Source organism: Amphibalanus amphitrite, unplaced genomic scaffold (genome assembly GCF_019059575.1).
Source record: "Amphibalanus amphitrite isolate SeventyFive unplaced genomic scaffold, NRLGWU_Aamphi_draft 000051F_arrow, whole genome shotgun sequence".
Classification (NCBI taxonomy): Eukaryota; Metazoa; Arthropoda; class Thecostraca; order Balanomorpha; family Balanidae; genus Amphibalanus; species Amphibalanus amphitrite.
This window is the reverse complement of record NW_024881547.1, coordinates 802,056-826,972: the sequence shown is the minus strand read 5'-3', so window position 1 is coordinate 826,972 and position 24,917 is coordinate 802,056. Positions and strand designations below refer to the sequence as shown.

The following is a 24,917-nucleotide window of genomic DNA, read 5'->3' as shown; positions in this document are numbered from 1 at the left end:
CAGATGGTCGTCTTCGGTTTCCGGCTTCTGCAGGCATTCCACCACCCTCAACTGGCATGGGATCGCTCGTACGAACACCAGTCGATGATGGAGTTTTAGCGTTGACATTTCCTGGTGTCTGCGATTCTCCGCCAAGAATAGGCCTTCTCGCGTTATCCTCAAATTTTTCGCGAGTGCCACCAAATGTTTGTGCAAGAGGTGTTGTTCTGCTGCCAGTAGAATCAGTGGGCGAGCTTCCTTGCACTCGTCGTGTGCCACCAACAGCAGTTCCTGGTCTTGTGATTCCAGTAGCTGAGGGCCGTCCTCGAACAGACTCTGGCTTTTGAACATCTCCTTCAACGCTAGAAGGGCCATTAGTGGGTCTGAATTTGGCACGATTATCAGCCAATGGCGACCTGTCTCCTCCACCCAGCGGTAAAGGCTTACCTGCAACAGATTTTGAGGTTTCACCTCGGCTAACAGACGTAGCAGTTTCACCAGGAGTGGATGTTTTACTTCCCTCCGCTATCTTTTTCCTTCTGCTGTCCGTTGGCGACCTAGTATTTTCAAATCTGCCGGGACCACCGCCGAGTCCTTCAGGTTGTTTGACACCAGAGTCAGGTCTTGGTTTCCTGCCGACTCCACCAGCAATGACGGGTTTTCGCACGGGTGAGCTGCCCGTTGCGCCTGCCTTTGAGGGCCCAATGGGGTCACCTGGCCTTGATCCCACGATGCCTGGTGTTTGTGCAGTAGGTGTGTCACCTGCCTTCCTAGGTGGAGACCCGACACCGCTTCCTTGTCTACCATCACTAGGTCTTGTCCCTGGTCCTGTTGTGCTATCAACTCCAGTTACTTGAGCATCCTTACGAGGTTTGGTGGGTCGGCGGATGGGGAACTCGATAGTCGGTCGTCTGTTCACATATCCCATAAAGTCCGGGTCTATGTTGAAGCCTGGCAATACGGGAAATTCGCCATCCGCCCAGCCAGAGCCAGACGACTTGCGGACGCTTCCCACTGAGGGCAGTTCATCGTCTCCCCAGCTACTGCCAGAACTCCCACTAACCGACGCAGATGGAGCTTGTTCTTTCACACCTCCACCGACCCCGGATCTTTCTGATTGCACATCATCTTGACTGCCACCGAAATCCTGTCTCCCAGAGCCCGGCAGAATGACTATGAGCCCCGAAGACGATTCTCCGATTTCGCTACCATAATAGTCAGGCGGAGATCCCGAGTCTTCCCATCCGCTACCAGAACCAGAGCTCGACGTGGATCCCAAGGCACCGCTCTCCCATCCGGATCCAGATGTGCTCTTCAAAGGCTTCCTGTAGCCAAAACCACCGCGACTGACTCCTGATTCGAGACCTTCGTCCCCTCCGCTGCTGCCTGAACCAGCTCCACCAGCAGAGCCCGCTAGCACGTCATCCGATCCCCTCGCCCCGCCGCCACTTCTGCCAACTACAGAATCGCCAGGAGATGTGGGCGAAGTATCGCCATCGCCACTTCCTCCTCCAGTCTGCTTCCGAGCCTGGCTCGATTCAAGAACTCCTTGTCCTTGGTTGGTCTTTTGTGTCGTCGTCGCTGTTACCCCTGTCTGTGGGGTCACACCTTTTCTGACTGCCTTCCCCACGTTTGCTAACGGACCAGTCTGTGCTGATACACGAGGTGAAGGGGAGACAGTGGGCACCTTGTCGTTGGCAGCTTGTCCAAGTCCATCTTTGTCGTCTAGCCACGGTGGCAAAGTGTCATTACCAGTTCCGTCGTCGGTCACGGCAGCGCCGAGAAGCGCTGGGTCATAGGGACCAAAGTCGGTAAAGTCGTCAAAACCAGGAGATCCCGGGGGGATCGCCGATCCGTTTGCATAGAAGCCAGGGGAGAATTCCTTCCAGGGAGGCAGATAGCTGCCACCCCAGGTACCGAAAGCTCCCTTAATGCGATCGGAAGAGTCAGTCATGTCAAAGCGGGCGGGATTGTGAGGATAGTAGCCGTCGATGCCTCCGTACTTCTCTGATGTTCCGTCGCCAGCTAAAAGAGCGGTGGAAAGAGGTGTAAGGTGCGAGTGCAGTGTACCACTAGTGCACAGTGCAGGGGAGACATGCACCGCGTGCAGTGATCATGCGAAACTACTACTGAAGATTGTTGAGTAAAGAAATCTTAGATATCACTCATGCAAAAAATAGCCGACTGAATTGCCATAAAAATGCTACCTATAAGGGATTATAAATGTTCTGAAATTACTGTTCATTTAGGGGAGATATATTGAATATTGATGTTATGCCGAAAACAAAATGCAAATGGCAGCCAATGACAGTATTGTCCTAATACTTCCAAGATGTTCTTGAAACTAATTTAACACACTTCAACTTGTTTTATAAATCACTAATTCAACAGGCAGATATCTACACTGTGCCTGTGAGTAAGTTACAATTTTTAATCAATGGAACAATTGTGAATACAAAAGAATGTGATATCAAGAATAAAAAGTGAATTTTAAGGTGTAAAAATGTCTTTTTAGGCACTGACATCGCTGATTAAGTAAAAGTTTTGAGTGAAACACATGCAAATCTAGCTGCATAGTGCTCGAGCTAACCGTGCAAGGTGCCTGGTGCATTGATAAGTATCATCTACCAGCATGCCGTACTATCTACTATGTGCACCTAGTAATTGAGCACAATGCTCAATCCCGTTGGCAGAAAATACACACCGTCTCTCAGCTACCAAAGAACACTTCCAGACTTTCTGATCTGTGACTGAGGAGGACGGAATCGGACGGAAGCCCAATCCAGCCAAGAACAGACGTGAGAAGAATCAGGTGTTCGTGCCGCGCACATCCGTAAGGATGGCCGTACGGCCGTACGCATGTGTGCTCCCCGAAACCCCACTAACGTCCCCGGAACACTGAAAAAAGTTTTTACCATCAATTTACTAAGTTACTAGCTTTGGTAAATTTTACCATCAGCCTACCATCATATTACTACCAGCCTACTATGGTGCTGAATACTATCCTGCCTTGACATGTTGATATTACCATGGTTACGTTTATCAGGGGTGGTTTTGTACCCCAGTTTACAAGGTGGTAACCACCTGAGGCTAGTAGATACCCTCGTAAGCTAATATTCCCTACCATAGTAAAATCAACCTTTCCACGGGCGGATCCAGCAGGTGAATTCGGCGATCAAGTCTCCTCCTTTCCATAGAGGTGTTTGCCAATTTTTGATATGTTGGAAGGAGCGTCATCCAAGGACTAGCTGAGACCCTGAGCAATTAATAGTTTTATGGACGAAAGGCCAGAAATTTCTTGCAACAGTTCCCTGGGTGTGCTTCTGCTGCTATGGTAAGGTATACCATGGCAACACCATGACAACACTACACCCTTACTAACAATCCACGTGCGTCTGACTCTGCTGCAGCGGCGCCGCCATGTCAGTTCCGGCCGCGCGCCGGCGTTGTGAAGGTGCTCCGTGGTTTTAAATATTTGAACGGTGATTGTGTGGGTGGTTAGCGTAGCTGACGGTGGAGGATACTCGGAAATAACAAGTAAGTCGTTGTATCTTCAGCATAATAATACTTATCTCACGAGTGCCATTTCCAGCAAAGATCGCAGCCTTTGTTTCGGTTCATGTTGTTGAATTTCCTTGAGACCCTGTTGGACCGGGTAGGGGGAGGGTGGTGGGGTGGGTATCATTGCGGGCATTTCCCAGCGTCGGAAATCAACGTGTTTTTTTATTTGTTAACCCACGCCTCACTGGGGTATGTGCTCTAACGCGCCCCACAGCACGTTACAGCACGTTACAGTGGGGGGGGGGGGGGCTCCTAACTCCGAAACTACTGGGCCGATTGTCAAAATTCAAACGGCCCCTGGTAGCCCTGGAAATATTGTTGAGCGAAGCCTAATGTCATTGACCTCGAGGTCATCGATGACGTCACAGGTCAGGTCAAAGTAAAAATATCAGCGTCTTGGCACTCTGGGCGCCGGCCAACAAATCAGATCAGGCTCATTTTTTGTTTGCACACTCGTGAATATATGCGTAACATAACCTGAGGGTACCGAACTTGTACTTCGAATTTTTCAGGTCAAGGCCATCTCATCCCAGGTCACGAAAGCTTTATATCGTGAATCGGTGACGTGAGACATGTTTTATGGTTCATGTAGGCCATATATATCGAAATCAGTGTTGTATGTGTCAGTTTAGGCCATTTTAGCTGAATATAGCTGAGGTCAGGTCAGGTCACTTTAGGTCAAAAATGGTCAAATTTTGAAGTTGACATTTTTCAACAAAAAAGGTGTTTGTCAGATGAAGTTCACATACATTCAACGCATATGTGTTCAAACACATATAGACCCCGTTTCCATGGGCATCACTGATCCGGATCAGCAAACTTAAATCGTATTATATTTCTCGAACTCTTCGTTACATGATATAATTCCAAGTGGATTAGGCTTATATAATCAGTTAATCCCTTATTTTCATTTTCATATATTGTCTAACTATACTGGATTAGCTAATCCATTTTTACTGATCCGGATCAGTGATGCCCATGGAAACGTGGTCATATTCTGCTTTTTTTCATTCAGAAACGTATATGTAAAAAAATAAAAAATACAATTTCTGAGTTTTTATATTTATAATTTTCAAAATATTCAACATTTCGAAAGTCCGAAATCAGTTTGGTAGCCCTGTAGAGTCCACCCATGCAAAAAAAAGGATCTAGCTTAACCCTCAAGGCGGTGGGGGGGGGGGGGGGCATTTTTTGCATCCATCTTTAGTTTTTTTTCGATATATCTCCAGAACCGCTGCGCCGATCTTCACCAAACTTTCAGTACCCTTTTGCACATTGTGACCAAATTTTTTTTCCAAAGGCTATGATAAGTTGGCCGCTACGTCGGAGTGACGTCATTTCTGCCATTGTCGACCAAAAGAAAAGCTTCGCGGGAAGAGCTGTCAGGTCTATAAATTTGATTATGCATAAAAATGTTCAAGACATGAAATGTGTAGAATTACCAGGGCTACTATACTGTTCTCTCGATTTTGTTTTTGAAGTTGACCCCAAAAATAAAAAGAAATAGATATAATAGCCAAAAAATCCCAAAAGTTTTTCGATTTTCGAAACAAACGGAATATATGTAATAGCCACTATGGACTTCTATTCACATTCCAAGTATTAGATCGATAACTCCTTTTTGCCAAGTTATAACAAAAAAAAAACTGTTCAAAATTAATGACGTCAAATTTTCAAACTCGATTTTGGCAATTCTAGACCACAAAGCGCAAAACAAAGACCACCATTAGACTCGCCGTGACGAGTGGCATCGAATCAATACCAATTTTATGCGAAACTATCAACTTTGACCTGAAATTTGACCTTTTTGACCTGACATTGACCTGACCTCCACCAGAAAGTGACCAAAAAACCGTCCCTGATGGTCTTATAACCAACACCATTGAGGCGAATATGAAAAATTGGCCATAAAACATGCATCGCACAACCCTACTTAGTAAAGATAGGTTCATGTGCTGACCCTTGGTGATCGGACCTGGTATTATCAGTGACCTCCAATAGCAACATATGCTCGTATAATAGGCAACTCACGCCCTATCGCTGATTTTTGACAAAATGCCCTTTACTCGATGTTGCAGCGCATTCCTTAAAAGACCCGTGAACGGTGAAACATTTTATCTTTGACTTGGCCTGTGATGTCATCGGTGACCCCGAGGTCAATGAAATTGAAGTTCCCTCGACAAATTTAACAAGGCTATCGAACGCCATTTAAATTTTACCGATCCGTCATAGTAGCTTCGGAGATTCGGGGGGGGGTCAAAAATCCCCCCCCCCTCCCACCGCGCGGAAGGTAGCCGGGAGGCCCACCGCTTGCCGGGTTAAAACTCAGATCTTGAGAGCGATTACCGTTGTTCAATGCTTTGCATCAAAATCGGCCGAACATGATGTCACTCTGGCGTCATTTCCGGCCGATCTATAGTAGCTACGAAAATTTTATTAGTGCACAAGGTATCAAATAAATTGATGCAGCCGAAGGTCCTAAAAGCTTTGTTTTGATACGTCCAGCGGTTTTAAAGATATTGCGTAAACACGAGAGGGGCTATGAATAGCCCTCCCCACAGTAGGGTGGGGGTTAACCCTCGCCCGTATTGGTGTTTTTCAGCCACGAACGTTTAAGGGGGGGTCCGTTGAACCCCCTCCTTGCCGTTTCGCCCCTGATTGAGCTAGAGCTTCGCGGAAAAAACGAGCGTGCTGCCCGTGACGAGAGAAAGCCGATGGTACCCAATTTTATCCTAGGTCGTCGGTCCTAGGTCATCGGTTGACCTTCCAGGTCAGGTCAATGACCCAAAAGTGGGGAAAACTGGGACCTGTTAGAACGTCGTAAAACGTGGCTGCTATTGGGTTTTTTAGGGAACTGCTCACGAATATCATGTTAGCTATGATCATAGATGATGTCTTCATGCATTTAGGCCAGGTCGGGTCAGGTCAGGTCAGGTCAACCAGTAAGGGTTTTGCCGGGTATTCGTAGTAGGTGCACTAGGTGGCAACCGCCTCTGACAGCTTCGTAACATGTTACGAAGGCACCAAAACTACTTCGTAAATGTTCATATATGGTTGTTAAATTCGAAATCAGCTAAAAAAACTAGCCTAGAAAGATGCTGATAAAACTCGAAAAAGTAAACCGAGGTCATCAAAGGTCAATGAACTGACCTGACCTTCTGGTGACCTTGACATCCACCCTAATGCATGGGAGCAGCATCATATCCCATGTTTGAACGCTTGAAACCACGAAAGGACTGCAAACGCGCGGCAAATGCGAGCCGACATACGCCGAATCGCGATTCCGGCCAAACATGGTCTCGAAAAGTAGGTCACAGGTCAAAGGTCATTAGTCAGGGCCATTACATTTTTTAGGGTAGGTGTAAAATTGATTATAACTCGAGGGTACTGAAAGCTTCGTTGCGGTCGGCCGCTTTTTACGCGAGGTATTCGCGAAAAACCGAGGGGGAGTCCGTTCGACCCCCCCCCTATACGGGGGAGGGTTAACAAGCCAAAACGTTGCTAATTTTTATTTTGATCTGACCTGTGACGTCAACGGTGATCTCGAGGTCAATAAAATTAGGTTTTGCTCGACAGTTTTTCCAGGGCTATCAGACGCCGTTTCAGTTTTGACAATCGGCCCAGTAGTTTCGGAGTTGGAGCGGGGGGGGGGTTCTATAAATAGCCCCCGCCTCCCCCAGTGGAGTGCGTTACAGAACATACCCCAGTGGGGCGCTGGTTAAGAGTAGAATTTTTGAATTATTGCCAACACTCAACACTGCACCTCATGGCAATTAATTCATTATAGGGCATTTTACCTGAACCAGCCTCTGGCCTAATGTCCCAAATTTGCTAAATTCCTCACCCTACAAATCCCCTGTTCTATTAGATGCTGCCATTTTTTTAAAACAACTTATCTTAAATCCTTGTTTCATCAAACTGGGAGCTAGGTCACGGGACACTGCGAGTCAAGGTGGGAGGGGTAGGAGATAGAGTGTCACTGCAGCACACACAATCAATCTTTCCATTGGTTTATCTTATATCAATGCCTGCTCTTTTCCAGAGCTGACTTTCGAAGTTCGAACCTTCGGTATATGGCTACCAATGCCCTTGGAGAAGGTGTTGCGTGATAAATCGCTGGAAGGGCGACATTCAACGATTGTGTGAAAAGAGACCGATTGCATTGTGATGATAAAGTGAACTGTAATAATTGTTGTTCATGCGCGTTGTTTGGTTATGTGCAGACGTAACTTTGTTTGTGGCCAAATGCTTTTTATGTGTGAAATATTTCATGTAGGTTACTAGGTAGATGCTTTGGAAAAGTGAAGAGCTGCTTTGTCGACTGCTAGGTAGATGCTGTCATGCATGCTGTTGTGCATCAGTAAGTGGCTGTCGTAATGATAAACAAATTTGGCATGGATAGGCTAAAGCACAGCATATGAAGCATGCTGGTTGATGACTAGTAAGATCCTGTTAACCGACTGGTAATATCACAATAAATGTCACATAGTAAACTATTGTTTTACGATGGTTGGCCAGCAAAGCAAAGCTGGTATCCAGATGACAAAAGGATGGTTTTACCATGATAAGTCATTAGTAAGCATTACCAGGGAGTAGCTAACGATAGTAAAGTCCTAGTTTCGTGCTAGTATCACGTGGGTTTTTGGGCATGGTATGACGACATATAGTTACCGTGTTAATACCATGGTAATTTTTACTGGCATTGGTATTCACATGGTTTTACATTCATATTAGGCCTAGTATTTGGGTCGTAAGTTAGTTTACCATAGGTAAGAGGCTGTTCAAAATATGACCACCACTCGAAAACTAACTAGGGTGGTATTTTTCTTAGTAGGCGGTACCAGGATAATACTAGCGTTAGTAGAGCTTTGGTTTCTTATTAGTTATGCTTTAGTTTCAAGGTAGTATGATGAAAAAATATTACCGTACTAAGACCATGGTATTTTGATGAGCATTGGTAGTTGCATAGTATTCCTTTGATATTGGGCCTAGTATTTGGATCGTAAACTGGTTTACCATAAGTAAAAGGCTGTTCAAAATATGACCACCACCCAAAAACTAACTAGGGTGGTATTTTTTTCTTTCAGTGAAGGTACTCACGAATGGCTGCGCAGTAGGGAGCTCCGTTCCTCCGCTGCATGCACCGGAATCCCACCCTGCACTGGGTGGTCTCGCAGTCGGGCTTTCTCGGCGCCAGACAGACGCTTGCACAGCCGTTGTTGCAGCATTTGGTGTTGTCGGCGCACTGGGCGTCATAGCGACAGGTGTCCTGACAGCCGCCGCCCAGGGAGCCAGTGGCTGGCAGCTTCGGACACAGGCCAAACTTTTCATCTGAAAACGAAACCAATCGAGTGAAGACAATTAAAAAAGTTCGTTGCCAATACATACAGTGACGTAATGCAACAGCATCAATTTATTAATAACGTTTATAAGAAAATGATCTTAACCCGGCAGTTGCTGGGGTATTTCGCCACCCACCGTTTGCTGGGGGGGGGGGGGCGTTAAACGCCCCCAGCCGATAACTCGAGAACCAATAGGCGCAGCGAAACGCACGAGGCGGCAAACGAAAGAGCGCGACGAGACGCTTCAGATGAGTACTTTTAAGTTGAATTTTGAGGTCACAGGTCAGGTCAAGGTCAGGTCAAACACCTGAAATCGGGCTTTCAGTAGCATGGACTTCAGGACTTCGCAATGGGCGCCTCTCGTCATAAACTCTGTCAAAACGGTGCACAATCCATCATATAAGGCCTACAAGAGTGTCAGCTCCATGCAGGGGTCAGTCAAGCATAGGTCAGGGTCAAGGTCAGGTCAACCGGGCAGGCACATATCCTCGAAAATCAAAACTGATATTCGCAGCCTGTGACACATGTTTTATGGGTGATTTGGGGCGTAGAACACGATGGTGACACTCATTTTATCATATGTGTACGTGTTTGGCTAAAAAAGTTCAATTTAAGAAATTCATGTATCATGGTCGTGAAGTAGTCACGAGAAATTGCTAAGATTCAGTTCAAGATTTTGGAAAATGCGGAACGATAATCAATAATCGAAGATAGCCATTTCATTCTTCATGGTATTGGCAGTCTAATGGCGTTTATGACATGTTTATATGTCTATTCTGTGATTTTATATGATTTTTTGAACATATGCCGTTTTTGGTCGAAAACTCAGAAATCATGACGTCACTAAAACCTCGATATCTCAAAAATTTTCCGACCGATTTTTTTGAAACTTTGTCACAATAAACTTCAATCAATTCCCTACAGGTACCCAAAATTTGGCGCGCCGCAGGCGCGCCGTTTTTATGCTATGGCCCGGCGAAAAAAGTGGGGGCGTTTAACGCCCCCCCCCCCAGCAACTCGCGGGTTAAATTAAATGCATGAAATTTTATCCGCGCAACAAAAGCTGATCTCCCCTCCAGCTTCAAGTCTGTTTTCCTCAGCTCACAAGTCGTCACAACCCTTGCATCCGGCACCCACCTGTCCTGAAGCACTGGGCATCCTCCGTGGGACTCTCCACACAGGCCGTGCCCGGCTCGCAGCTGATCTCATCACAGAGTTTCCTCGTGTCGGGGGCAGTGCAGACCAGAGCACAGCCGTTACTGCAGCAGCGCTGGTCCCCGCTGCACTGTGAGTCGTACTGACACTGCTCCTCACAGGAGCGGGTCCGAGCGTCCCACAGGGAGGGTGACGGACAGCGACCGGTCTCCTTCGGAGCTGGGGAGGAGGAGGAAATGACGGCCATGGTGAAAATCATAATCGTGAATAGTGATAGTGATATATGGCAGTAATCATGTCGAACTTGAAAACCAGTTCGACTGGAAACGAAGCTTGCTATTGAAAAATATGCCCAGGCAGTACAGATTTTCCAATTAGCGTCTCCTATTTGAAGTATTTTTTCGCTTTGGTGATAGCAATGCAAGAAAATAACTCAACATAGGTGTCCAGAGCATCGATAGTTGTGGGAAAAAACTTCATTTCTTTAAGTGCCCCCTATCAGTTGTTCCGTTCCCTACCCCACTACTTACCGGTATCAACACAGACAGCATCCTGACTGCTGTCCCCATCCACACACACATGTCCCGGCGGACAGGTGAGCTGGTCGCACGTGCGCCTGAAGTCGGGATTCAGGCAGACGGAGGCACAGCCGTTATTGCAGCACCGCTGCTGGCGCGGACACTCGGAGTCGTAGCGACATTCGTCCTGGCAGTCGCCGCGGTACGAGCCGGGGCGGATGGCAGGGCATCGGCCCGCCTTCGTCTCTGCGGGTGGAGAGGGAGGGAGGGAGGGAGGGAGGGAGGAATGGGTGAGTTAAAGCAGGGAGACTTAGACGGCGGGAGCTGAAGAGTTGAACTGAGTATTTTTGGGAGGTTCTAACATTATCTAACTAAGAAATCCGAAGCTATTAGACGAAACTAGATAGGAATAATGGTAGTTGTTATCGATAAGCGACAGCCGATTAAAGATTATATATTACTGACCGGGCCGACGAAATTATTTGGAAACGAGGTTTGCAAAATTGACGTAGGCCCGAGTGCGAAGCACGAGGGCCGGAGTCAAATTTTGCAAACCGAGTTTCCAAATAATTTCGTACGGCTGAGGTCAGTAAGATTTTTCCTACATGCCGCATACCTGCTAAGTAGTTTGTACAGGTTTTGGTGACACTTTTATACAATTGTTTTGTCCATAATTTCCAGGGCCTCCTCTAACATACCCACTGGGTGGGCAAATGCCCACCCAGTCACCACAATTGCCCACCCAGTGGCGTCGATTTGCCCACCCAGAAGCAAATGCAAAAATTCTGGTCCGGCCGGACGTCCGGTACTACCTTTCTGGTCTTAAGCAAACTGGATGCTGTTTGAAGGTCAAAAAAGTTTTCTGGTTGCCCGATATTCAGGGGCGTAGCCAGGATTTCCTCAAGGAGGGGGCCAAACGCACGGGGGCCCAAGATAACCCCCTCAAAATCCAAAAAGCCATCTGGTTGCATCCAATATTTTTTGGAGGGGGCCCAAATAAATAGGAAAAAATATTTATTAACAAAAATATTAGAACTTAGGGGGTAAGCAGTCCATGGGCCCTGTTAGATAGGCCCACGAATAGCTTCATAGAGTCGCCAGTCGGTTTTGAGGGCGGTCTGAGGGCCCGTAGGTCGGATGAGGGTTCTTCAGACCGTCAGAGGCCCCTACAGCGCATGAGAGCCTCGTAAGCCGTCTGAGGGTCATATAAGCCGCCTAAGGGCCACTAAGACCGACAAAAGCCCTCCTTGCACTTGCAGAGGCCCAGTCATGCCGACGGAGGGCTCTCTTAGACAAACTAAGGACCCGTTCAGGGCATTTGAGGGCTTTCTCAAACCGATAGGGCCCCCTCAAATCGACAGTGGATCCGATCCGAGCTCCCTCAAACCGATATAGGGTCAGACCAACAGTCGGAACGCATTGATTCTGTTTACACACCGTTGGACCCAAGTTGGACCCATCCCATCCAACTGGCCCCCTGGTTTCAATAGGGCCCCAAGGCTCTAAAATTGGGGCTCTCTTGGCCAAAGTATAACTACTCAGCTGTGTCAAAGGATCTGCCGCAGGGGCCTTTGCGTCGCCAAGGGCCCACTGTGTCAGCCAGGGGCCCCTATAGAATAAGGACCCCTGGCTTCCAGGGGGGGGCATGGACCCTTTGGCCCCCTCATTGGCTATGCCACTGCAGGTGACAAACGTTCTTCCAGGCGACCAGGGGGCAGGGGCCAGGCGACCAGGCCCCCAGGCGACCAGGGGCCCCCAGGCGACTAGCCCTCAAGCGACCGGGGCCCCCTAGGCGACCAGGGGCCCCAGAAAACCGGGGGTCATCGGATGAGTGCAGGGGCCCATTGGGTCATCAGAAGGCCAGAGAAATGAAACTTCGATATCAATTTTCTTCCGAGTAAAAGACGTTTTATCCAGTGTTTGAAAAAATATCCCGGGGCCTGAGGGGCTCTCCCATGGCGCGTTTTGCGCTCAAGGGAGGGGGGCCATTGCCCCCGTGGCCCCTCCCCCTTGGCTACGCCCCTGCCGATATTGTTATTCATGGACAAAGCCAGCCAAATCTCTAAATACGGCTGAGCTGAACAAATAAGCAAGAATCATTACCGGTTCGGGTAGCCTTTACTACAATGTATTATGTTAGTTAGCCCTCGCCCGATGAGGGGGGTTGATGCACATTGCACCCCCTAAGGTTTTTCACAAATAACGTAAAAACGGCGGCGCTCAAATTTCGCATACCCTCTGGGGCAACCTTTTGGCACTTGTCCTGAAAAGTTCAGGTCTCTAGTCTTTTCAGGTCAGGTCACCAGGTCACAAACCCGGTACAAGGTCAGGGGAAAATTGGACTAACAGTTTAGCGGCAACCGAATGCCAGAGTTTTTCGTTGATAGCGTGAGTTCTATAGCACGTAGCGCTACCAAATTTAAGACACGACTTGGAGCATCTGTTTGTCACGTGGCCTTGGAGTTTTAGGTTCCAGTGTCCGAGGTCAGGTCACAAGGTCACAAAAACTGGTGCATTGTCAAAATAGCAAGAATACCGAATAAGAATACCTACCTACCACGCAGTTTGCAGAGGGCTTTACATGTAACTCTGGAACGAATCGCTCGAGCATTGCTAACCATAAAACATACGACAAACGTTAACTTTGCAAACTATCATCTTATTTCCAATAACGGCACTGCTTATTTCGCCTCACCCCCGCCCCCCCCCCCCCCCCCCCGGTAACAGGTTATGAAATTGGTTGAACCCCAAAACAGTGGCTGGATCCACCCTTGGGCAGGGGAGTAGCGAACATTTTGCCCACCCAGTGAAAAATCCTTAGAGGAGAGGCCCTGATAATTTCCTAACAGTGGTTGCACTACTGCTGTGGATAAAGCTTTAGAGGAAATTGATAGAAGAAAATGCATCAAAACACCTTACTTCAAAAAGAATCGTGTCTGAAAATATCAACTCAGAATGGCACAACAACTGGATATCCAAGGAACATAATACATGAATAATTTGCCACGACATAAGAACAAGAAGAATGCATAATATTCCTAGTGATTAACGTGAGTTTTCCAGTGTTCTTGCAAGAATCTTTTCTTTATTTATGTAATCGTAGGTACTTTGTTGATGCCCTTATATGGCTAAACTTTCGTGAAATACATTATATTTTCCATATTTTACATGTTTGTTTCGAGGAAAGGACTACAACTGTCAAATAATAACGCAATAACTTGGGCCCAAGGTATCAGTGGTCATATCAAACGAAGATAAAACAACAAGCGATAACGGATTTCGATTACCTAGGCGCACATCTTACCATAATTTCGGCTTTGTAACCAATACAAAATATTTCAAAACCCTTGATAAGCAGAGCAGATATTTTTACCAAAAAATGTTAGTTTTCTAATTGTACGCGGCAAATATCATGCAATAATGATGTCAAATATACCTTCCCTGTCAATTATACCTCTGGGCTAATGCGATAAACTGTAGTTTAGAGGTCATTGCCCTGGGCAGTAAACTCGGGCAGTAAACTTTTGTTTCCTGCCCGGCCTATCAAATAACATGGCATTTTGACACCGACAGTTTCTTGGTCATAGTTTTACTGCCCGGCTCGTGCTGTGCTTAAGACATACCCCGGCATGTAGGAAAACTAAAAAATTAAGCAGAAAGAAAAAGAACTGCCTCTATGATAGAGTGGAATAAAGTCCAATATCAGAGCCGCATCCCCTGCACGAGTCAGCAGAGCCACTGCAGCTCATTCACAGTCAGTGCTGATGACAGCCGGTTAGACGCCAATAGCGATCGATCAGTGATGAATGACATCCGCATTAAAATATGATTGGGATATGTGGTTCTTAAAGCGGAAGGATTGCCGGTAATGTAATGCAAAAAAGGTTTTTAATAATGTCGGATCTTCGGTACTATCATTATAACGACACATCAAGTTTCTAGTTTCTGCATGCATGGTTGTAGCTAAAGACTGGATCGTGTAGCATCCACCCTCACAATAAAAAACATGTTAATTAAACATCATATTCATAAGTAAACGGCGAGCGGGCCGTTGACTTATGCTGTTACCACTGAATTTACTCTTCATGACGTATATCGCTCACTTCTGAGCACGTTCCTCGTAATAAGTCAAACAGGTTGAGGCAAATGCATATAGCTCGGTCTCAGTGAGCGATTGTAGTCGTACCTATGATGCGCGTCCCGCTGGCCTCACTGCCGCAGTAGGCCTGACAGAATCCCGGCTCCGACGCCTTGTTGATGTAGTGCATGTCCTCGAAGAAGATGGAGAGAGGACGGGAGCTCTCCGCAGGTGTGGAGGAGGAAGAGAGCGGAGAGGGTGCCGGTCGGGAGGGTCCCCTCTGCTGACCCGGGGAGGGACCCCTTCGCCTACTCTGAGATGGTCCCCCTCGCTTTGAATTTCTTGCTGCGGAAGTGGAAGTCCTGGCGGGACCTTTCGATGAAGCCCTGACACTACCGCTCGAGGACAACCCATCGCTGCCATTAGTCCGGCCGCTATAATGTTCAGAACCTCTATCCCTTTCAGCACCACGGAAAGAGAAATCTGTCTTTCTCGGCACCCCTGTGGTCTGAGCGACATTCTTGGTCGAGGCAACATTTGTTCTCCGCGGGGAGGGTTCAGTGACTGGAGAGACGGGTGGGGGCTCGATGGAGAGCTTCAGGGGCTCATGAGACCTAACCGTTCCTGTCCTGGGGGCTGGAGGACTCGCATGCTCGAAGGAAGACAAGGCGAGCGGACGATCAGTCCCTAGATCTGGTGAGCCCGAAGCGTCAATGACGGTTTGAGTCGCTCTCAGCTTGGTAGACAGAGCAGGGGCAGAAGTGATACGTGATGAGCGTAAGGCAGGCGTGCCGGATTTAACAGAATTGAAGTTAGGAACATTATTGTGGGCGCCACCGACTGCAGCGGTTACCAACGCACCAAGAGTGGGAATAGGGGAGGTATTCAACGTATGGGTGACTTTGTCAATGGTAGGGCTAGGAATGAGACCGACAATGGATGGATTTGATGTGCTTTCTGAGGCAAAACGAAGAACCCCGTAACTACTTAGCCTTTCCCTGGGCGAAAAAGAGCTCGGGGTAATACGCCTTCGTGAAAACTTCTCCACTTTCAATGGACCCACCTTTCCGGGTCTTCTGTTTCTGTGAACCTTGATAATCTTAATCCGTTTGCGAATAGGCACTACTTGAACACTATCATTCCCACTACTTCCTTTTGAAAGACTAAGAGGGAAACTCGGATTTTTATCTATGACTGGGCGGAACCCTTTGGGCCTCATTTTGATCCGAATTCTCATGGGTCGTTTGAGGGTCACTCGGGGACTCGGGGTCACCCCACCCACATCCCCTCCCTCCCGACCCCCCGAGGAAGGGCTCACGCTCTCTGGCACCGGCTCCGTGACCTCCTGCGGGGTCATGACCTTGACCGCCTCGGGCAGCTGGTACAGTCCGCTGAGCTGGGTCGGAACGGACGGTGGTGGAGTCCCGGTGACCAGCAGAGCCACCGCGCACAGTACCACTCCGCGCCGCGCGGCCATCGTCACAGACCGGCGCACAGGTGCGCGCAGAGCCGGCAGGGGTCTGAGCACACCGCCGGCGGGGGACTGAGCGCGCCTGCGGCCCTCCGGTCACCTCTTATAACCTCACCGAGTCGCCCATCCCCCCCCCCCCCCCTGTGTGTGTGGGTAACACAGGCGGCGGGGTCTGCAGAGACCAGTGACGTCATCAGGTGACCAGTGACGTAATTGTTTGTCTCCGAGGAGCGGCGGTGTGATAAGGGCCCGGCCGAAAGGCGAGGTTTACCGTGGGAATTCAGCCGCAACTGCTGCGCTCTGAGACTGACTGACCCTGGGCCGACAGCAGCGGAATAACGGAGAAGTTGACAGCTGTCTTCGTGCAAGGTTTAACACCATATGAATCAAGTGGTCATGACAGCTGCAGTATTATGAATAACGAAAAAAAATCAACGTTAATAATTTATGACTGAAGAGCTGGTAGCCATTCCATTATACCAGACGTGTATGGATCTGGGATTACATCACACTTATCTTTATCTCAGATCCCATAGAATGCACACTTTGTGACTTTGCTCCTCCATTTTGTCGGAAGGTTCAGTGAGATAACGGATCTAGATATGATATTTGGCGACAGAAACGTGATCTTTTTCTTTGGTGTTGCGATGGACGGGCAATATTCCCTGAGGGTGGTGGGTGGGGGTTTAAGTGTGATCAGTGTGATCGCACTTCACTTTTTCCAATTTTGTGGATTTTGACACTAAGTGCCATGGCATTACTTGAGATTATGGATGTGGGATTAAATTACACTCAGGTCATAACACACGCCACACACAACCTCCTCACGATTTAAACTTAACGTTAATTGTTTAACTTTGCAATAGCAATGCCTTTTGACGGAGTAGACAGGCGGGCGAAGCGTGTCCGCAAATGTTCATTAAAAAAACGCGGCTCATATGTATAAATTGTAGGGGAGAGTGGGGTAAGATGCCCAGGGTGGGAAAGACGCCCCACCCCCTCTAGCGGCGAAACAAAGAATCGGACCTGGAAATTAATGTTCTTAGCGTAAAGCGGAAGCCTGCCTTGTTAACTGCACAAAAAATTGCGAAGCTCAGTTGGGCAACGGCTGGCTGATGATTGCATGTTTTTTATTTGCTGCTTTCAAAAAATATTTTGGTGTCAGAACATTGTAAATATCAAAGAAGGTAAATAATTTTTGCGTCCCTTGCTATAGTCGTGATACATTAGCATGCGTGTACTGTGTCCCAAACAGTTTGTTTCAGGGTGTACTTTTATGGCTAACAAATTGTACTGATTTAATGTTACTTCGGTACCTTGGGGTAAGATGCCCCCTGTCCTGCTGGGGAAAGACGCCCCCCTAAATCCGTAGGCTGTCCTTCAAACAGCCTGTCAAATCATTTATTACATACTTGTGATGTAGACAAAAGCCAATCTGGGACTATTGAGAGTCCAGTACGGTCGGGTGCTCCCCATGCCGGTCTCTCGGCCCACATAGCGACTTTTTGGGTGGCATCTGACTCTGAGAGCCCTCACGACGGCCTCTGTGGGCCCCATTATTGGCTCCAGGGCCCCTCACGACATCCTTTGAGGGCTCCCACGTTGGCCCCACGGGCCGCGCTGGCATCGGAGGTCCCCACGATGGGATCGAGGGCCCTCAAGCATCATGAAGACCTATAAGAGCCCCACAGTGGTCTCCGAACGCCACCACGGAGGCTTGTTTGGCCGCGCTGGACTATGATGGCCCTAACGATGACCTCTGAAGCCCCTTACGACTACTTTTGAGGGCCCTTATGATGACGTTTGATGTCTACTGCAGGCTCGAAGGGACTACTGATTCGTTCAGGCGATTCACGTGCCCATTTATGTCACTTATAGTGCAGGGGGCATCTTTCCCAACGTCAGGGGGCGTCTTTCCCACCCTGTGGGGTAAGATGCCCCCTTTCACTTCTTTAGGAAAATGCTTAATAGCAAAAAAAGTTATAATATTTCAGGCACGAAAGTGTGATATTTTTGGAGAAAAATGATGTCGGCTTCCGTTGAAACTCCAAGTTTTTGCTTTCCCATCGTCATTTTCGAATAATATATGACATAGCAAAACCCTGGGCATCTTTCCCCACTCTCCCCTATGTATGTGGTGGTATCACTTAAAAAAAGTTGAAAAAAATAGGTCGAGACGGATCACGCAACAAACAAGAGACCGAAGTATAGGGAACGCTTGACTGACAGAAAAGCATACAGGTCCAGGCAGTGAAACCACTTGCAATTGGCAATTTGAGCTGCATTATTCGACCATTATTCACCAGCGTGAGCCGTGATAACGTATTTCCGGAAGCCTGAGGAGCGTTTGCGACTCCCAGCCCTGTCGAATCTGACAGCACGGCGCGTCCGGCCTACTGTACTGTCATATCCGCGTGTTTCAAATGTGCCCCTTCCCCTTCTTCTTGCCAGTGGGCCAACGATGCGCCTCGACCAGGTTGAATGAGTCAGGTTTTTATGTGACGATCTATTGCTGTTGTCAAATGCTCAATGGGAGACGCGAGTCTCATTCAACTGCCGTTGATTCATAAACATCCTTGTGCTGACTTCAATTAGACGTCTGCGATGAATGCGTTATCATAAAAACTGAGACAGTGTATCAAATAGAATAGCGGGTGCAAGTCATATAGCAAAAGTGTCTGATTGTGGTGAGAGCGTTCTCCAATGTCTTCATGTGTAAAGTAACAACGTAAAACCGAAAGACCATAATAAGCAATAGAAGACCCAATTAAAGTGCAAAACAGTGAGCGTGTTTTGTCAACGAATTTCAACAGTAGTTCAAACGAGTTTTTTTCTTTTTCACAGAGCAAAATAAGCGACCGAGTCCACGCTTGGCCGGACCGAGGCTGGTAAACGGTATTGTATAATCGTCTATGACTGTTATCGAGAAGGAAAGTGCTTGCAGACGACCTTGCCTCCCACGGCAAAATCGAGGCACCGACGGCGAAGGAGAAAGTGCTCTCAGGGTTTATCGTGCTTTTGAGCGAAAATTCTTTCCCAATCTCACTCATCGTCGGAAAAGTACGAGGCCGACAATCACTGGACTCACCTATAGTCAAAATCGAAATTAGTAAATTAGAGTTTGTTGCCTGAGCCCCACATAGTATATCTTACGGCAAACTCTCTCGAAATGGGCAATAGGTAATATCTTTGTGATTGATGGGTCATTGCCTTTTGCATAGGACAGAGGTGAGCTCAAAACAATTGATCTTGATGCGAACGTGAAGGAAGCGGCATGATAGGAATTTCAAAACATCATGCTCTGTTTGCATATCGGTAAAAAAAGGAATAAAAGCAGCCACTTACCTCTATTTATTGATCCTTCAGCAATGTAATCTGTAAAAGGAAAAACAGGCATGTGAAAACATTGCACAAGAAACCAAACTCAACATCTGTATGTTTCAGTATGTACAAGTACATGTCGCTTCTGTTTAGGCTAGTAAAACGTTGCATCGACAAATCAACCTATTTTCTAATTCCAGGAGAGTTTCCGAAATGTAGTTCATCACACTTATTGGTAAAACGTCTTTCCCTTATAAGGGTGTTCTGTGCTTACTCTGAATACAGATGGCTCCATCTTCCTCTTCGTAGCACTCCTCTCCGGGCGCGCAGATTTTATCCGCACACGTCTCCCGGGCTGAAAATGAGTAGCAGTGAAGAGCGATTCGCTATCCGGCGTAGCAGAGCGCCGCCTAGTGGTAAGCCATATCAAAGCGAACAGCGCCATCTGCGTCTCCAACATTGCTGATCGACCATTCAGGATGTGCCCGTGAAGTTCCTGAAGTTAATTTGAGACATGAAATAATCACGATTTATTTCAACGATTCGTTAGTTTTGCTTCTCGGAAAGCAATAAAAAATCACATTCAAAATAGGTATAAACTGAGCTCAGTTATATGAGGCAGACTGGACTTTGGAATGACCCGGCTCCCGAGCATAACCGGAAAACAGTCATTTGACCTAAGATTGTAAAGCTTTAAAAAATACCAGCTTCTGCCCCAGATGTTGAATGGATGACATATAAATTATACAATGTGTGCTGCAGATGCACTTTGCTTTTCGCTTTTACTTTCCCCACTCTTCGTTGTTCGCATTACCGAAGTTCCCCAGTTCCGATCTTTGCTACGCCACACCCACCTTTGATGCACCTGGCGCCGGTTGTGAACTGGTCATCACAGATGTATCCCACCGGACACTGGCGGTTAGTACAGTCGTACATGTCTGGAACGGGACCGACGGAACATTGTTAACGAAACGTCGCACATAATAGCAAAAACGTTCGTACCATGTTCAGCAGAACAAACAGAGCAAGACGACCAATGCATGCAACGTCAACGCAAGGCCAGTGTAGGATCATTGATTGATCATCTCCCGGGTTACGGAGCATAACTCGGGATTTCTAGCCTTTAGTTGCTGTAAGATGATGATTGGTGATTAATGTAAGACACTCAAACGGAGGCAGCTTTAAATAATGATGGTCCACTAACTCCTGGATTTACGCTTTGAAATGACGTTGCTCCTTAGTTCCATTAATTTTGTTCACGCACTAAACGGTCGCTTTTTCAACATTAGAAGCATTCATCAGCGCGCGGTGATTGCAATATCACGGTCACATCGGAAATTCGCTCGAAATTAGCCCAAGCAGCGAGAATAATTAATACATCTCCGATGCATCAACAGACGTTGCATCTACAAATACATCCCCCGCTACACCATATTCCTTCACAAGGTTGAACGTTATGACAAGGACGTTCTGCCGGCGAGTTAAAGAGAGATTACCTCTGCTGCTTCATATGCTTGCTGTCATAAAATAACGATGCTCATTTCCCTTGGAATCTGAAGGTCATCCGTTCCCAATATGGAAGCGGCGCAAAGCGATATTGCATGCAATTACTCGTTAATGTTCTGTTAATTTATTCCCTTGGGGTCCATCATGATGTTCGCTATGACGCCAATAGGATGTGACATCTATGGACGCCATAGAATAACTGCATCATATAGCTGCGTCTGTTTTGAGAAAATAATCCCATCGGAGTATTGACGGGGATTGTGGTTTTGGCTCCTGGAAAGGCCGAACACAGGTCGCGAAGTGTAAATGTTTCTTCAGAAGCATTTTACATGTGCCATTTACCAAAACAATGTACGTATTTGGTAAGACACTCTTTTACAGTTTGAATACATAACGCGAAACCAACGGATCACGTCTCATTTTTTTTTTTTTTTTTGCGTTGTCATGTTGGTATTTTTTATTTCAATCGACGACCTTTCAAATCAGAGATAACGTACCGTGAAGTAAAGGTTAAAAGCAGATTAAAAAGAAGACAACAAGTAGTTAAACTGCAGACAAATCACTTTTGTAGTTTCTCAGTAATTAACTCCACGGACCAAGGTTTATGGTGACATATATCACAGAAGCATGCACAACTCAATCAAAGACCAATGTCGACAGCTGACATCTGTAACGCAAACTACGTCATCATTGGATGCCGGATCATCGTTCTGACGCATCTGAACCACAAATCCAACGCGGTTACGTCATTCACCTAGACTTTTTGCCAGGCTTATGACACAATATGCCGTGCTATTTATATTTCAGGCGCGCAGAACGACCAAATCCAAAATCAAACCTCGTAATGCAACAAAAATAGATGAACAATCAGCTACAATATCCAAATAAGGAAGCCTAAATATCGTACACTTTGCAGAACAAACTATGTGCGTGAAACAGTTCCCGGTATCTCCAGCTTACCTTCCACGCACACAGCGCCGTTGGGGGTGTCCTGACAGATATAACCGGCCGTCTCACACAGCTTATTTCCGATAGAAGCACAGTCCGTCTTCACTGAAACAAAAACGAGCAGTCGTTAGTATTTGCAAGCGGAATTCAATGTTTGCATTTCCCAATGATGGTAATAAAAAGTACTCAATGAATGAAAGGCTATCAATTAATTCGGTCATCATAATTGCGCGGTAGTGCAATCATCGCTATGGCTATACAAACACTGCGGCTTTTTCACAGCCCAGTCATTATTCGCTCGCTGAATGTTGTTGCACAACACGTTCTGTACAGCCGGTGACCGACACGCTCGGGTCTCTAAGCGCATCAACACACTCCGCTCATTACAAACTTCCTGTTTGGATGTCTGTTTGGACCGCGTTGCACACACGGTCACTCGGAAGTTGTCTTACCCACCCACTTATGATGCGCATAACGGCGCTCCTTCACCGCCCGGGCACATTCCTCGGCCCCTCGCGGCGCCTCATTCGGCAATCGCATGACTGCACACTCTCACCCACCTCTTCCTCCTCTTTATCCCGTCTCCTCTTCCCTACCTCTCTCCCGTGAACACTCTGATGCTCTCTCGCTCGCAAAAACACCTCGAGTCCGTGTGGGGCCGCCCTTCAGTTCGGCTGACCCCTGACTAGGGCCGGGCGACCCGTGCCTCTCACGAGAAGATGAGCTTAATAGCAAGGCCGGTCGACGCTAGACGGGGTGGGACGGGGGGGGAGTGTCGGCCAAATACGGTCAGTGTCTGCCGCAGCCAGACCCGGCGGAAGCTGCCCAACCGGCCAGGGCACTTGTAGTTGTAAAGGTATCTCTGGTATCCCCGTCAGCCGATAGTTTTATGACTAACTGATAGGAAGAGCCGAGAGAGTATCGCTTTCAGTAGTGAGCGTTAGAAACAGGTTCATGACAAGCGAGTTTTGGCTGTCTTGTCAAAACAGTCACCTAAGAAGTGTGCAGTTTGCATAGAAAGGTGAAAATCACATTCTTGGGCTCTGTCTGGAAAGTTTACGAGCTGTGACACACTTTGCTATCTAACTACTGGCTGAAAATAGCTGGGTGTCGCACTAGCATTATGAGCTGCCATACAGGTGGCAAGTGGCAAGTGTACAGGTGGTAAGGAAGCAGTCTATTGCGCATGACATTTCGCGGTCTACCCGACTGTAGGTGCTTTCACGCAAAGGGGTTGTCAATCAATTGAATATTTGACATGTGAATACGAATCACCCATGCGCAGTGAATCTCCATTCCACGGCATGTCGTGAAGCCATCTTTTAAATGCGTTCTCTTATGTAGTTAACCACCTTAGCTACATCGGTGGTCGTATGAGTCTATATGGCCTGACATTTGTCGCTCGCAGACATGACCGTTCCGTGCTTCTATACTCAGGATACTGAAATCCTTCTCATCCACGCCGCAACCCCCCTCCGGGCTGGACAGGCAACTTTATATCACGCGGGCTGCTCCCTTGGAGCGGCACCGCTGCTCGCGAGGGAGCGCACCCCGTAGCCGGGTGCAGTGAGTACTTTGGGGCTGGATAGCCTGTCCTCTGGACGGGCTCAGCCCCGGTGACTCACTACGGTGCCTGCCCAGACCAATGTCTCCCCGTAAATCTTATCATCCTCCCGGCCCTGAAATGGTCCCATTGGACCGAAAGGGCCTTATTCAACACAAAAAAAAATCGCAGACATGATTTGACACAAGTCTCACGCGCACTTACGTGGTTTGACGCACTTCCTGCTGCATCCGGCGGTACAGCAGATATTGCCTCCCTCACAGTCCTCATCCTTCTGACAGAGGATGCGGGACTTCTTGCAGGGACGCAGCGGGGTGGCCGCCAGCGGACATTGGCCCACCTTGGTGTGTGCTGCCGGACAGAGGTCAGCGGGTCAGCTGAGGTCACAAAGAGGTCACGAGGTCAGCAGGAGGTCGAGATAAGGTCAGTAAGCTCACCAATAGGTCAGCTGAGGTCACCGCTTAGGTCAACCAAACCGGATAGGTCACAGGGCGCGGCACCGACGGTGCAGATGCAGGTAGGTAAGATGCTTGAACCTGTGTGGTTGCTTTCGTGAGAAGCGGGATTTAGCACAAAACGGCAGGCTGAATACGATGTTGTTGTTTAGCAGGTTTGGATTAAAACATGGGGAGAGTTGCTGGCATAAATATGTAGATAAGAACTGGAAGAATGGGAGCGGTTTGCGGCTCACGGTAGATCAAGAGGATTTGAGTAGCGCAAAAATAAAACATGCTCGTGGGCGGGCTTACGTGTAATAGGGATACGAATTGTGAGGATTTCAAGAGGCTGTATATGGCGAGACTCATGGCGATGCATGAATGAACAACCGTTTGAATTTGGCGAAATGATCTCACAGTACTCTTTATCTGTTTAATTATCTCACTGCGAGTATTATATCTCCCAGCAATTATAAATACGACATTTACAATATTGTATCAACGACTCACTTTGTTCCCCGCACGGAATACCATGAAGAGCGTCGCGTCACTAATCACTGACTGGACTAACTCTACTCTGTCAGTACGGCCCCGAGCTGTCTGGCTTTTACACGTGTCGCGTGTCATGAACTCACGGACACAGACGGCCTTGTCGTGTCGCTGCAAACACGACGAGTTCTCCTCACACTTGATGTCGGCGCACGTCGACATGGGCTCTGCAACGGGGGAGCGGCGGTCAGTGTCGGATGGATATGGAAGCTACAGCTTACATACATGGGCTGGAGGTCACAGGTGTGGGATGGATGTCACATATTTGGGGTCACAGGTGTTGGCTGAAGGTTTTTCACGAGATTGACCATGACATTCACAGGACAAAATGGTAAGAAAAAAATAACAATTAATATGCTCCTACGTCAGTGATTTGTCCATACCAACTATAAAAAAGTAAAAGCAATGGAAGATCAGTGAGTGTGGTTGTAGATGGTGTGAGGACATTGCGTGTAAGCAGTGTATTTGCCTTTTATTCAATGGTTTAC

General features: G+C 47.6%; 1 protein-coding gene across 1 annotated transcript in view; it reads right to left on the bottom strand.

Annotated features, from left to right (window-relative positions):
• Positions 1 to 24,917, bottom strand: part of LOC122377804 (neurogenic locus notch homolog protein 2-like) — a 63,927-nt gene that overhangs the window by 11,057 nt on the left and 27,953 nt on the right. The window contains exons 11-19 of the mRNA XM_043358233.1: positions 24,516 to 24,596; positions 23,648 to 23,794; positions 21,892 to 21,984; positions 20,280 to 20,363; positions 19,700 to 19,780; positions 19,450 to 19,479; positions 10,568 to 10,801; positions 10,020 to 10,256; positions 8,641 to 8,871 (exon numbers count right to left, since the gene is read on the bottom strand). Of these exons, the coding sequence (XP_043214168.1) occupies positions 8,641 to 8,871; positions 10,020 to 10,256; positions 10,568 to 10,801; positions 19,450 to 19,479; positions 19,700 to 19,780; positions 20,280 to 20,363; positions 21,892 to 21,984; positions 23,648 to 23,794; positions 24,516 to 24,596 (1,218 nt within the window). The remainder of the gene's footprint in view (positions 1 to 8,640; positions 8,872 to 10,019; positions 10,257 to 10,567; positions 10,802 to 19,449; positions 19,480 to 19,699; positions 19,781 to 20,279; positions 20,364 to 21,891; positions 21,985 to 23,647; positions 23,795 to 24,515; positions 24,597 to 24,917) is intronic.